General features: G+C 37.1%; 1 protein-coding gene across 2 annotated transcripts in view; it reads right to left on the reverse strand.

The window, feature by feature from the left end:
- Positions 1-15,837, reverse strand: part of LYST (lysosomal trafficking regulator) — a 75,397-nt gene that overhangs the window by 55,142 nt on the left and 4,418 nt on the right. For both annotated transcript variants that reach the window (XM_057389713.1, XM_057389714.1), the window contains exons 2-5: positions 7,619-7,703; positions 6,254-6,452; positions 5,426-5,516; positions 1,324-3,400 (exon numbers count right to left, since the gene is read on the reverse strand). In XM_057389713.1, coding sequence (XP_057245696.1) covers positions 1,324-3,400; positions 5,426-5,516; positions 6,254-6,445 — 2,360 coding nt within the window. In that variant the 5' untranslated portion in view covers positions 6,446-6,452; positions 7,619-7,703. The remainder of the gene's footprint in view (positions 1-1,323; positions 3,401-5,425; positions 5,517-6,253; positions 6,453-7,618; positions 7,704-15,837) is intronic.

Genomic DNA, 15,837 nt, shown 5'->3' on the forward strand with positions numbered 1-15,837 from the left:
TCCCCAGGTTTTTTTTTTTTTGTTATTAGCAATTGGAGCTAGTAGTATCTTTCTTTCTCTATTCTATGATCTCACCAGAAAGCACAGATTTCTTCTCAAGTAAACTTGAAGATGTATTCCTATCTATTCATATCTACTAGTTGCATGGATGATGTATTTCAGATAGAATTCAGGAACACTTTTCAAGCATTACTTTTTGCRCAATTGTTATGCCAGCATGTCCAATGTCAAAAAAACCTTGCATATACTTGCTTCCAAGTCCATATTCCCCTTCTTTCTACTCTCCAAGAGTTTAAGTTCATACAAAATTTGGGGWAAGGATCTGTAAGTTTTCTTAGCATACCATGCTTGCTCATAGATATCCACCTCACTTACCTTCTGTCTCCTTCCCACAGGACCAGCCTTTGCTCTAACCAAGTTACTCTAGAATCAAATGAATCATTTACTTGTATATTCTCACCTTTGAGCCAGTAAAAAAATAAGACTCCTAAAACTTTTTTTCTTAATCTAAGCTTTATTCCCCTTGCCTCTTTGCCACTAAGTACACTTTCAAAAATCAATTGCTTGTGATATAGTTTAGGTTGGGATAGAAGTTAAAATTGTACTAGATAACCCCTTTACATAAACTGGAGTATTAGTCTGCTCTCCACTAAATTCACTTCAGGACTCCAAGAGAAATAAAATCASAATCTTTCCTGGACAAATTCATATTCTGAAAAAACTTCCATATATTTATTAAACATTTATTTAATCAATTTAACAATAAATAGAAAATATCTACTTTATCCCTTGGAAGAATGTCTGTGGCCTTTTTGTGTTGTGGGTTGTTTTGATTTCTGTTTTTAAACTATACTTAAATGAACAGGATTTTGCAAGTTAGAAAACYGTTATTTCAGGAAAAGTAAACATCAAGCCTTATTTTTGAAAGGTGGTTTCTGTAGTGACCATTCTAAAAGGGAAAAGGAAGTGGATCAGAAAACTAAGTAGTCTAATTCCCACAGAAAAATGRCATATCAATCTGTTTAACATTCCTGACTAATTTTACCACAAGGAGAGAGCATGTCACACTGGACAAAGATTTTATTCCTTGCTACACAGTTGGACTTGTTAAAGACCATAACTCATGAGTAGAGAACTCTCACTTTCTAYGGTCTGTGAATTTAGGCTTGTATCATGTTACTCAAGCATTTACCCTATTGCCATTTGGAATGGCTAAAGATTGCCTAGAGTCCAAATAAAACTTACATTCTGATCAGTAACAAATATACAAAGTTCTGTATATAATTAGCCCATTTTCCAATAATAAACAGAAAATCAACCAACCTGGATTTCAGCAATACAGGGAGCATCTGCAAATAAACCTGAAGCACTTCAGAAGGCAAACCCTGGCTGTGGTAACTGCAYACGTGTTTATCAGCTGCACTTAATCCAAGCTGCTGTTGAGCATGGCAAGCCAGCTCAACTCCTCTCTGGAGGATGGGATTATAGATAGAGTTATACAGTTTCCATTGGACCACTACGTTACCCTTTTGAATTAAGTGGCAAATATGGCTTGCTATCTGTGCGCCATGTAATTTGTCTTCTTCAAAAACGACATCCTGATAAGCCTCCAGTGCATGCCATCTCAACAACATATCTTCAGATCCTGTGCTAGGCAGAATTCCCTGAACTCTGCTAGAGGAACTGGACACAGGACTAGCATCACTAGAGCTGCTGTGCAAGGCATCCTCCAGCTGAGCAAGCTGATCACAGTCAACAGTACATATATTGCATGATGCCTGCATAAYTTTTGGAGAGACTTCTGCTCCACCCAGCTGATCCAATATAAATTTGTTAAGGATGTTCAGTATGTGCTGTTGAAAATTTTTTAATATTGGCAACTTGGAAGCATGGAGCAACGGGACAATCACAGACTTTGGGTCCATACAACAACATATGCCCACATTATGTACACCTGAGAGAATCTCGGCACAGGTACTGCTCAAAGAAACTTGCTGCAGCAAGTGCAARCACTGGTGTGCACAAACAGCAATGCAACAGCATCGCTCGGGATAATCAACTTCTCCATCAGCAGTTTCAAAAGGGTTTTTGGAAGCTTGGTTTTTAAAAGCAGATACAGAGAGCCCAGAGAGATCTCTGTGGTGATTCATGAAGTGAGAGTACTCACATCGTCTGTGCCGCTTTCTTGTACACATTGATTGATGGAGCTGCTCTGATTTCACTTTTTTGACAGTGCTGATTATTTTCATGATGCTGTTGATTAGTGTTTTCAGATGCTCTGAGGCTTCCCCAGGTACTCCCTCATTCTTCATACACAGCCATTCCATTTGAAGTACTGTTGCTTCAAACAGCTTAAATCCCTGCTGCTGTATGAATTCATGAACCAGATCTATAGCTTGGCTAAAGTAGAATGGATTGGAAGCTGCACTTTGTAGGCAGCAGATCAAAATCTGCAAGACCCCTTCTATAACCTCAGGCAGAAGMAAGGCTCTGTGACGATATCTAGAAAATATGTAGTCATCCTGTCCCAGCTGCTGTAGTGTTTCCTTGCATCCTGAAGCAAAAGGACCAGGTTGTTTTTCCAAGCAAATTTTAATTTTTAATGCTGCTTTAAGTAAGTCTGTTAAATTTCTTCGTAAGTTGTCAGGCATTGTTTCTGTATTGTTAATGTCTAAAGACATAAGACATAGCACRGTTCGAAAGAGCATCCTTTGGATCAGAGCCACAGGTTCTTCTGTCCACCCTGCAGAAACKACTTCACTTCCTGTGTTACTACTTACATTGCAGGAGTCTCCAAATCCTGATAAGAACTCTGTCAATGTGGGCACGACACTCGCTGAAAGAGCAGAACTGTGATTCAAAGTAACATCAACTTTGCACACTTTCTCTAGGAGAGACAGTAAGACGTGACATAAGTCAAAAGGAGAGTTATCCATGTTGCTCTCAGAAGTTCCTGCAGCTGACTCATTCAAAATTTCAAGTGCTGAAACAATTTTGCTGGAACTTTCTAGATTAGGTGCACTGGTATTAGGATCTGCTACCACTTCCACAGGTCGGCCATCAMTTCTACCTACAGGGTAGCTGTCCCTAACAGAAGATATTAAAAAGGGCTGGAGCAACTGGGAGCGTCTGTGTTTTGTTATTACAGTGGTCTTTTCATCRGAATTGCCTTCAGAATCTGAAGTGGACAGCTGGGACCTCCTTGCATCTCGCACAGAGTAGCGATGGGTGGTTTTGCGCAGACGGCTGCTTTTTCGAGATCGAAGATTAACTTTTGCAGAAGTCTGAAGAGATGAATGAGCACTTCCACCTAAATTTAGTTTTTCCTGAGTAGATTTCACAGAACTTGTATTATTCTCTTTGGTCAGGCATATGTCTACTGTAAAGGGTATATTAAAATCTGTTGAAATAGAAAGATAACAAAGGAACATTATAATATGTAAAGCATTTTTCCTAATTTTTCAGTTAAATACTTCCAGATTTAAAATATGCAGCAAAATTGTATCTTAGTAGGTCATGGTTTTGCATAAACCTATTCAGACATTTTCAGTATAAAACAGGCAGCAAAAACTCATGTTTAGGGGCCATACTGGCTATTTTCAAAGCCTACACAAATTATTTAATCTTCTATTTAGGGTGCGACCAAAGTGTGGTAAAGGATTTCCTAAAACTTTTTCTTTGGCACAACTACTCTCAAAAAAYCTTTCTCAAAAAAAGATATTACCATGGTAGGTGAAAGGACTTTTTGGCATGCAAACAAAAAGGAGAAAGAAATGTCTTTTTAACTTGATGCTCCATTGTCACTTTTTGCAACTCAGCCACTATAGGAATTGGATGTGTTAGCTCACAGCCCTCCTGGAATGCATGAGGACATTGCTAGTGTACTAGTGGTAATAGAAAAAATGAAATTCTCTACTTATAATCAGTGCAAATCTTCAAGCATACAGATCTCAGTCTTTACTTCAGCATTAATTGTTCCAAATACAAGTACTAGAAATAAAAGTAGGGGATTTAAAAATAGTCAGGGACAAAAGGGAGAAAGAAATAATGTTTAGGGTACCGAACATTTCTACAAAAGCCAAGACAAAACCCCCAGCTTTCAAGTATGCAGTATAAAATAGCAAATGTACAATTCATATCTGATCCAATGGGCAAGAACATTTTGAAGAATAAAGCAGAAGTATTACTGGTTCATTTGTATCAGTAAACTCAGATCAAACTACCAAAAAAGCAAGCAGTGAAACAGTTCTGCACATTCTTGGATTAAGTCCATTGTTATTTTTAAGTAGTGACAGAACTGTAACTGGACGCTTTGGGCAGTATAATAACCACCATAAAAAAACTGCAAGTATCCTCCACCCAGTAAGTTCAGTATTCAGAAAAATGTGATGGTTGACAACAACAACCCCCACCCCCATGAACCCCCAGAAGCCCACGTAATAGTTATAAACATTAATTAATCTGAAAGSTGCTTCCAAGTACAAGCATGACTGTGTCTTGCTGTTTCAAAAGTYATAGTTGTGATACTTAAGGAAAAATACAGTCTGCTTTGAAGGCAGGAAATTAACCAGGAGTACTTTACCTGCACAGAAAGAAAAAAGCTGCCTAATACAGAGGAACTTACTTCAGTTCAAGAAAAAAAACAACTACTTTAGTGCACAACTGGTTACATCGTGCTTATTGTATCAGTACTAAGAGAGKGTAATTCGTAGAAGTTGTGTATTATGTAGCATATAAACCATAACATTTTAAAACCTATTTACACAACAGCCTTTTGAACTAACCCTGGAAAAGCCACTAARCTGTCACAGAACAACCAAAACATTTCTTTAATTCCATCATGCTTACATGAGCATGAAAGAATGATGCAACTGAGCAAGCAGGAAAGCTTATTATATAAAAGCTCTATGAAACCGGCCCTTTAAAGATTCCAAGTCCAAGTCTACAAACATTTACAAAAACCTTCAATTTGGATGAGTTTCAAATAGCAAAAAAAACCACTGGAAGATCTCCAGGTATGAATCCTGAGAAAATCTCTCAAGTAATTTCATTAATTTAATTCTCTTCGTTTTACCATCTGTGAGGGAAAAGAATGCATCAGACAAATGTAAGAGCACAAAATGAAACAAAAATATCTAAGATCACTCCCACTTCCTTGTTCAGTTTTTACACCGAACATTGAAAGCAACATTGCCATTCAGACTGACCAATAGCCTTTACCTTCTCTGCACAWTTTTTATCTTCCTCGTATGCTGATAGGACATTGGCATTTTTTAATTTAAATTCTCTGCAGAAACCACATCTTCATTCCATGTTAGAGGATGTGTACTAGAATGAGCTACTCTTTAGCATAGAGTCCCAGGCTCTGTAGGAAAACATAAATCACTTCTTTTATGTGCTTAATACTGTCAGCAATAAAACATACCTATTGCTTTTTCTTCCTGAACAGGGATTTTCCACACCAATGGCAGAAGGGACAGGAGGAGGGTCAGAAGTTCTTCTCGACATGTCAGCTCCTATATTTGGAAGAAAATAAATAAAAAGATCGTGTACTTTAAAAAACAGATTAACTGTCTATTTTACCAATCTATTTAGCATTCAGTTCCCAATGCCTTCCTGCTGTTTTAAGCACAGAAAAAATGGCCTAACTGCAAAGAGTGCTACAATCATTAACAAGAGCCAATCAGAAAACATCCAAGATACTTATTACACCTCTGCAACTGTTTCTATAAAAAGGTCTCCTAATCCCCCTTGTAGAATTACTAAAGGAAGAAAACCAGAAAAGTTYGAAAGTCATAAAACTGAGTGATTCAAAAAAAACCAAACACAAGATGAAGCCCCAGACAAGTCTGAAATTTTGTTTCAAAAATGTAACAGCAAAAAAATCAAAACCACAGAGCCACAGCTAAGAAACTTCCACTCCTACCGGTTTGTTCTGCAGGGTCAACAGTCATTTGTCTTTAAGCTTATAACCTATTGCCTCTAACCTAACCCAGCTACTGCACTTGAGCTTCACACATGCCTTAATCATATACAAGCTGGCAAACAGGTATATGTTTATCTAGTTTTCCTTTTTCTGCTTCTGCTGAAGGACAGAATGCAACGGCAACATACCTTCCAGTCTTCCCAATTCACACATGCACTCYTCCATAAAAAGGAAGGAAAAACCAGCACCCAAACCAACATGAGCCAGACAAATCTAAACAGCCAAAGCTCAATACAAAAATTATAACCAGTTAAGAAAAGCTACTACCTGATCAATAATTGAGTTCAGAGTGGTAAGCAAAATAAACCCACGGCCTTGAACTAAGTATTGTCCCAATGCTGCCATATGAGTTTCTTCTTCTTCATCTTCCTTGGCTTCTGTCCTCTGTACCACTGCATTGCACAGTCTGTTGACATCAGTCAAGAACTCCCGTGCCAGTGAGTTACTGGCACTGCTCATGTCTGAGCTATAAGTAGAGGAAAAGACAGAAATTAACTCCATCAGAAAACACATTCCTTATRGACAAAAGAGTGGGGGAAAGAAGGAAGAGTTTCTTCCCTGTATCTCACCCCCTCCAAAAGAGAGTGTCTCTTGAACTGAGGAATCAATATGCCCATGTAGGGTGAAAAGAAAAAACAAACTCAGAGAATTTCAGTGAAACTTTAGCCAACAGCCCAGGACCCCAAAAGCTGATTTTATAAATCAGGTAAAAGTCTGTGACAGACATTCCTTCCCACTGCATAAATGAAAGTTAATTACATTGTTCCAGCTTTTCTTTGTAAGTGCTATGCAAGCGTCAATGTTTGTCTGCTACTAAAAGGTGTTTAACCTGAAGCATAGGACAAAGCACTTACACAGCATTGGATAGAAAACACTCTTTAATAGTTTATTTGAACACTATCATGTTATGTATTCCAATAGTATGCAGGTTGTTTCAAGGGGAAAAGAAAAACACTTACTGAGTTCAGAGAAACATGGGAGTTGTAAAAGTACAATGCTTTAGATTTACAACTAAACCAGAAGGTGTTTTCCTTCTGACACAGCTGAGTGGGTAGCAGTCACTACTCGAGTGTTCGTAATTCAAGAGACAATTCTGCTGCCACTGTGCAGGGGGAAATACCAAAAACATTGGTTCTGCTTCCGAAACTGATTAATTTTGTTTTGGATGTAGTACRTGGAGAAACATTTAACTCAAAGAAGGCAAGAAATGCAATCCTCAGCTGTAGAAAACTCTCAAGAGGATCACAGAAGAAAGCAAATCAAAAACAAGAATCAGTGATGGCAACTATGGAAACAAGATCATTTAATCCACATAAACCCCACTTAATGAATGCTACAGCACATTTAACTCTTTCTGTTTCTGTATAAACAGCTGAAGTAAAAGCTCCAAAAGTCAAATATTTTCATCATATTTAAGCATAGAATATGCAAAAAGAAAAAGCCAAATAACTTTCAATGTAATACTTAAGTATAACAGAAGGATTAATATGTAATTATGAAGTAAAAAATAAGACCTTGGAAGTAAAAGCAAGTTTGTTTGCACCAGTGGTACAGAAAGCTCCTTCTAGTAGCAAAACTGCAAACTTATACATGCAATTGCATTCACTGTAGAAGTAACAGAAAAATTCTTACCAGAATCACTTTGCCAGCTTAACACATTTATCTTCTATCTGGAAGAAAAAGCAAATATATTCTGCAAAAATCCCTCTTGGTTCACCTGTTTTTAAAAACAGAAAAATACCATGATTAATATGAAGTTTGTTTTATCATTTTATGCTAGCTATTTGAAATTTAGGAAGAGTTTTGAGGAATTTTTGAGTTTTAAAGCCCTGGTATTCATTTTTTGTTTAAGATTGTGCACAACTGAAATCTTATTACAGAGAAAATATTTAGCATATAAGAGATAACATAATATTATTATTTTGTTTTTAAAATGCAAAATGAGCTAGGTACACAAGTTTAAATAATTTCCTCTAGAAACATTACGAGTTTTTAGTGATCTCTACCTGAATATATAATATCTGAAGAACTTACAGCTCCAGGTTCAAGTGAGGGATAGTACGAGAACTGAATTATGAAGTCAGGTGTTGACCCAAATGCATCTTAAATCTGTCCTAGTCTGTTCTGTGAGAATACCAATTTTTATTCCACTAAGCATTGGGGGAGATGTAGTTAATAAAACTGAGAATTTGACAATGGGAAACTTATCAATTGGCAATTTCTCAAATGGAATGCAAAAGGTAGTAACCAAGAAAAGCCTCAAAAACATTCAACTACTAAAGGTCTCTAGGTGAGMACTCAGAAGACTAATTATTACATCCACAGTTAATTGTGGAAGAAAAAAAACCCACAATAGACAGGGACAGGAAATAAGAAAGAAAAACATTAAATTCATTATTTTAGTATCCTCAGATGGCAAGTTAATAAAAATTTCAGCTTTAAGCTAAAGTTATAATGAGCATGAACATCACATGACAGACTTCCTTAAGGAAGGAGACRAACACTACAGGTTACCCCAGCAAGCACCTAATAACTGGCCTCCCTTTGAGTACTAGGAAATGTTTCATCCACAGCCTCACAAAAACCCCCAACTAACTTCCCCATTCAGCTAATATTCAYAGCTCATTGAAATAGAATAGTTTAAGCAACTACAGGTTTTGCAATTGCACCAGACTAAGAGATGCAGATATGCTGTCCATCATGTTTTAGTCCATCAACAGCTGAAGCTTCAGCCTCTAGGTTTCTTGCACTGCTTGTTACATGGATTTAACATGCATTGCCGTATTCYATCATAAGGGTGGATTCCCAACATTAGTAGCAAGTTAATGTACTATTTTGTTGCCATTAATGTCAAGAGACATTAAACAGGTAATCTTAATACAATARGAATGGGCAAGGAATTAAGATACATGTATTCTACAGCGCAGAAAAAAAAATTGTAAAAAGTTACCATGCTAAATAATGGAGCACTTCTTTTAGAACAACTTGTTACAACAAGTGCYAGCTACTTCTCAATTGTACCTATTTCTTTTTCTGCAAATAAATTCTGAAACGGACTGACAGGACCAATATGTCTTTGAAATCTGTTTGCGATATATAAACTCATTATTCAATTTATCTTGAGGCTACAGACAAAGAATATACAAGGAGAACTGAGAACTAATTAAGAAGATTCCAAAAAAGCTGCCTATGGACAGACAATCTTCTTCCCTTTTGTATTTGCTTCCTGACAAGTGATTTGAGTGCTTACAGAACATCATGTTTCAAAAAGACTTCAGTGAACAACCTGCCCTATTGACACTATAGCATAACAAACATTGTGCAGAAATGGGGGTGTTTGTGGGGCTTCTTTTGTTGTTTTGGGGGTTTTGTTTGTTTGTGTTTTGATTTTTTTCCATCCACATTCTAAGGTTTCAGCTTGCTTGTCACCCTTCTCTTGTAGATTGTGGTATGCTGGCACTACACCCTACACAGCATAGAATTTCATCTCTATGAAAGTATGCGTCAGATAGTTTGTTTAAGTAGATTCTACTCCATTGCAGCTTTTTTCTTCTGTTTCAAGTTCGACACATCTTTAAGTGCTAGGGTGCCTGGCAATATGGAAACAGATACTACACAGTTCAAAACTTGCAGCTTTTTCACTCATTCTCTAGAATAAAGTATATGGGAATGATGCCAAAAAGATTTTTGCTTTTCATACATTTTTCATATATTTGTAGATCTGTAAACTACTACTATAGTTWCGTATCTCCTTAACTCTAGTACATTTCCTACCTTTTCTCTTATATTTTAAAACAATAAGCTGACCTTCTAAGCACATTCTTCAAATGTTGTATAGTCTTATTGTCAGGAGGAGGACCTACAACAAGAACATTTTGTTTCCAACCAGAATCTAAGAAGTCATACCAAAAAGTGGGACAAAGAAGCCTTTGAACCAGCTCCAAGGGGATGACACAAGGGAGGGTTACTGGAGCAACTCAATCTCCTACTGGACGTACCTGTTAGAGATCCTACTTAATCARTCTTAAAAAATTGTGGAAATGGCATGCCAGGTGTGCCCCATTACCACTGAGACACCTGGAAGCTTCCAAATAAAGGTCTGCTTTTTTAMTTTACTGTTCTAACACTGTTGTAAGGGTGTTTTTTTTTTTTTTCCCTCTTGATTATAACAGGAATACAAGCCACCTCTGGCCAACAAACACTACATTTACTTCACAAAGTATTAATTTCATTTAGCAAATACTTGACCAAGCTTCAATGCTCGTACTTAATGTTTATGCTCTGGAGACCATGCTTGTTACCTCTTCAAGGATTTTAACATTAATCATTATTTTAACAGCCAGACTGTAATATCAATCATTATTTAATCAGATTTACTTACAGGTTAAACTTCCAATTTTAGCTCAAGCTTCTGTTAGCAGAGGACACATATATAATGAAGAGCATCAGTCTATTATTAACACTAAGACACTCCATAAGAGGCTTCTGCTATTGTAGCAAAGATTGTCAGGTTTACTGCAGAAACTGAGTTTAGTTTGTTAGTGGCAGACAGCAATTTTGATTGTCTGGCTAAAGAAATTCGCTAACAATTAGACTAAGGATTAAATCCTCTGTGCAAACTRGAGATGAAAAAGTGCAAATAGAGCCTCAAAGTAATGCATTACCAAAATAATCATCATTCTTCTCTTTCTCTTTTTTTTTGATATGACTCAAAACTTTACACAAGCTGGAAAGAAATACCCAGCTGACATTGCCAAAATAGGTTACACAGCAGGAGCAATGCACAGACCTAAAGAAAACAGGAACCTGCAGTTTAGGCAAAGCATCTCAGAAAGCTTGAGACACTTTGATGCTCTGCATTACTGATGCAGGGCAATCAGCCAAAAGCATAGCTTACAAAACACAGTGAACATTTGCTAACCATCCAACAACTCACTCAAAAACATGAGCAAACAAGAGCAAAACCAAGACATTTTCAAGTTTGGTTCATTCTCTAAACAGACATACCAGGTAACACTCCAGCTCCACAGAAGACCTCCTGCTTACTATCTTCAACACTATCTGCTCTGTCCTCTGCTATTAACTGTTTGGTTACAGAAGCAGAACACCTGTTACATACTGAGGCAGTGCCGCTCCAACTGTGACAATTGCACATGAAAAACCAACCTCTCAACATACAGAATTTGTTGTAAGACTGCAGATATCCGTCAATTTTTTTGGCACAGTTCTGTTTCTGACCAAGGTCAGCAACCAACTTTAGCCTTACGTGTAGTCCACTAGATCAAGATAATTTCTGAACAAGGTATTCAGAGTCTCTCTCCCCAGAATAAAGAAAACAATGAAAATCAAACACGCTTGGTATGTTTGGACAAATAACRCATGCACTGTCTTTTTAACAAGCCGGGGGAGTGTGTCAAGTGCAAGACAGTAAACAAGCATTATCTTAATAAATCCTGAAAAGTATGTTGACACCATCAGAGCAATGACGTTTCAGTGTATACAAGGGTGTTTATGTCTCTTTAGTTTGCCACTTTTACGTATTAACTCCCATCTCACTTAAGAAGGATGTTTGTCTTGCAACACCTGAAGTTTGAGTGTGCTGCTTCTACCAGTATTGTAAGCCTTCTATAAGTATGTTGTTTACATGTGTTCTGCTGCCTTGATATTAAAAATTTAATCCATGAAGCTCAGTGCTTATACAATCTGAGAGGTAGAAAATTTCTACCTCTAAGTGGATGTGAAGGCATTGTATCTTACACTGAAAAAAATTATTTAAAGGAACTGTCTCTGCTTACTGAAAAAAATAGTCCTTAGAGAAATAAAAATCCTCGTTTTCATATTGCRTATGGTTAGGGAACACTGGCATGGATTGCTAAAGGAGCCATTCCTGATCCTAAGAAAAAAAAACAACCAAATGAGATCAGACACATAACATGCCAGGTTTGTTCAAATAAAAGAAACTGATGCTTTCCAAAATATCTATCTCATATAYGTGTACCCAAGGTTACAGACACTTTGAGATACACAGAGGCATTACAGCAGGAGCAGGCAGGTCACTTTCTCAGAAACAGTTTCAGACTTGTCATCCCTCTGAYCAAGACCCAGACCTGTGTATGCCACACAGTGAAATAAGAAGAAAAAACCAAACCCTCGCTTACTCCCAATTATAATTTCTCATGGATTTTCAGCCTTTAGGTTTTTCTGACAGTTGAAATCCAGCTCATAGGTAATTTGTTTGGAGACAAAGATTCTTGCAGACTACACTTCCAAAACTCGGGCATTGTATTCTTTCAAAGGTAACTTATAATAAATTGGTTAGATTTTAATCAGCTTCCTTTGATATATTCTGACCTCCAAGGGTTTAAGTCTGTTCTCCCCAATATTACTGTTTCTAGAATCTCACTGATCCAGCATAACTATTGGTGAAAACAGCTCTGAATGACTGAACCATCACTGAAAGGTATCTCAGATTAACATGTACATATTATTTACATGCAACAATCTCACACTCTGCCACTATTAATTGTTTTCTGTTAATCTCAGGACATTTTTTCTTGCTTAGATTCAGCAGGTTCTCAGGTTCTGCCTTAAGCTATGAAGATCAATATTCCCTTTACAAGTTAAAAGATTATCAATGATTTCCTCCTTTTGAGTCTGGATGAAATATCACTGAGACAGCCGATGGCAAAGAATCCCACAGGATAGCTGCATATTACACAAGTGCTTWGAGACGGCTGCTCAATTTCACGTGGAATTTTATTTAGTCACCAAATAATATGAAACACCCATGAATACCTTCTTGTCAAGCCTGAAATCAAGTTAAAAAATTAGAGATGAATCATCTAATAAGATAAAAAGTGTAACACTAATGAAAGGCAGGCTCTCAAACAACCACCTACACTCAAGTAAGACATTAACCATGTACACATGCTATACTCAAGTTTCTGCWAAATTTGTGGTCTTACACTATCCTAAGTCAGTCACCACAACAAAGCTGTTAGCCAAATTAAATCCATTCCAGTTCATTTAAAGTCTTCATATTTTGGACCACTGCATACAGGCACAGAGAATAACCCTTCCTTACAAGAAGCACAGGGGCCTTCAAAGATAATCATTGCAGCACTAACTGTGTCAAAAAACAAACATGCTTGCTCATCATGAACACCAGCTACAATACACCAAAGAATACCCTGCTGTTAACAAATGAAAATGCTGGTGGCAAGCTTTGTTAGCAGAGTTGAAGACTAGGATCTCTTTCATATCTTTTATATAAATATGCAATTCTTCGAATATAAAGAATATCCAAAGTGTCAGAGGCCAACCTCTGAAAACACATTGTACCAAAGGAAGGAACTGACAAATATTCTACCAGGAGGCAGAATCCATGGAAGACCAGCAAGTTCTTACAAAAGAATGAGTAAAGGCTATCCTAAACTGAAAGCTTAGTAGTTAGAGGATTAAAATTACAAAGTGCTTAAGAAAAGTTTTGACATTGTGACTCAACTAAGAGCAATTAAGTAAGAGGGGAAGATCAATGATCAGAGGGATTCTTTTTAAGAAAAGTCATTAAAGGGCAGAAGACTAATTCCACTTTTGAATCTTTAAAACTCATCAGTGAAGTTATTTTCTATTAGCAAACACATGCAGACAAAACAGCAGGTAAACACTTTTAAAAGTGGCAATWAAAAAAGTTACCTGAGAGCAATATAGAGGAATAGCCTCTATTCTTGTTAAGSTCAGTATGCCAGCTTGTTTACAGAGGGCAAACAGCTTTGGTGGCATTAGAGATGCAGACCCGGTATTTCTCCCAGGCTTTACAGCAGAGACATTTGTTCCAGCTGCCTCTCCAGACACCCCACTGAACAGAACCCAGAGGACCCAGCCAGCATTCCAGATAATTACAGGCAAAATTACTCATATCAYCTCATTCTAGGTAGCTTTTGTCCAGTGGGAATGCAAATAAGGAACAGCTTGGATTTTTAACTTATTTTGAAATTTAAACAGCACTCCAAATTAGTCAAGCAGTCCAGATTCCAACAGAAAAATTATAATCAGTAACTACAACTTACTATATATAATAATGACCAAGACTATTAAGTTCCCCAGTATACCTATTACTAGATAGACAAACATTTTAAAAAAATGCTGAATCACTGAGAAAACCTTTAATCCATTCACAATGCAAAGAAAAAAGAAGCACCAAACTAGGAAGTCCCCAATTATAAATGTGTATCACACATGAACACACACACAAAAAGATTTTACACTGCCGAGRAATAGTGGAGAGAGGCATGAAGTGTGCCAGATGAAGGTACATACATAGCCAAGTAGTATTTTCAGTAAGCAAACATCCTATGAYAATTTTTGCTGCAAATGCTAAGGATTTAGCAGGACTCCAATAATCAAATTGACTCTGTAACTGATGTAATTTAGGCACCTAAAAATAGTTCTAGAATAATTAGGAGTTCCTTCTGGAGTGGAAAACACACTCCCACCCCACTCCCCCCCAGCACTTTCTGTATATATTCAGACAGATAAAAGAAGTTTTCTGCTCTCCTTTGATCTTTTCTTAATCAAAACATGCAAATCAAAAATGAAACTACACACTCCCCACTGACTCAAATCTCCCCATATCATTGAAAGATACAACTAATACAAAGAAAAATTATAATAATCATATAGCACCAAGTGTTACACTTGAGAGCTTTTGCTTTGTTTTCTCTACAGCAAATCATAAGAATGATTGATTTCAATTTTTGGAAATTAGGATTGTTAAGCTCTGACCTTCTTATCCTCTTTCTATTGGAAGTCAAGAAAGACTGGCATTTTTGGGTTAATTTTAAAACTATTTCAGTGTCTTTTTCATCTAGGGAATCAAAACTGGACCGAGTTCAACTTTTGAAACCTTAAAACAAGAGTATATTGCTGGATTTTATAATCTCCTGCAACAGATTTATAAACTATCAGGAATATTGTTTGCTCTAAGTATTAAATATTTTTATTCCTAATTCACATTTTTCCAGAATTAAGGCTTTGAGAACTATTCATCCCTTCACATTGCTGTTTCTGTTACTCATTCCTCATCTTTTAGTTAGTACACTAAAGCCTAACCAATCAGTAGTCTACTGAAGTTAACAGATCTAGTTACATACTTTTTATCATTTATTCCCCCAAAGAACATAAATCATTGGTAAATGCCTCCACAATACTAAAGAGGAATAGATGGTATCAAGCGTTTGCTGAAATAAAACTGCACAGAAGTTAGCATCAGTTTCAATACTTCAACAAACTCTTGCATTTGGCACTACCTGACAATAATTCCTTCAAATATTTCATCTTCCCAATTTTCTCTTGGAAACACAGAAAGGATTTTCTCCACTGTCAAAAGCCGGAAAAAACAAAAACTCCCTCCTCCCACCTSACAGCTAGTACTTCATGCTCCCATACTTTTCCATGGAGCATGGTGGCAACTTTTAACAGAAGCCAAAGAGCTTAACTTTCTGGGTGCAGAAAAAGAAGGCAAAGAACTCGTGAACAGGAGAATTAGCTGAGATTGTCAGAGTGGTTGAGCAAGAACCTGACAGACACAGTCTAACAGACACTAGTCTTCCAACATCTTTCGCAAATCATCATTCTTGACTTCTACTTCCCACCTTTTAAATTATCCAGGAAATGCAGAAAAGCCCTTTCATAACATAAGAAAGACAACCCTACACAAACCCAGGTGTCACAGGGCAAGCCCCAAATGCCTGCACTGAGCTACACAAATTCAGAACTGCAGAAGGCATCCCTTTCARTGCTCCCCACTGCATGGCCACTGCAAAATCTCACCCAAAGTAAGAGCAGGCATT

Source organism: Malurus melanocephalus, unplaced genomic scaffold, assembly GCF_030028575.1.
Source record: "Malurus melanocephalus ecotype Western Australia unplaced genomic scaffold, MMel_1.1 scaffold_19, whole genome shotgun sequence".
NCBI lineage: Eukaryota > Metazoa > Chordata > Aves > Passeriformes > Maluridae > Malurus > Malurus melanocephalus.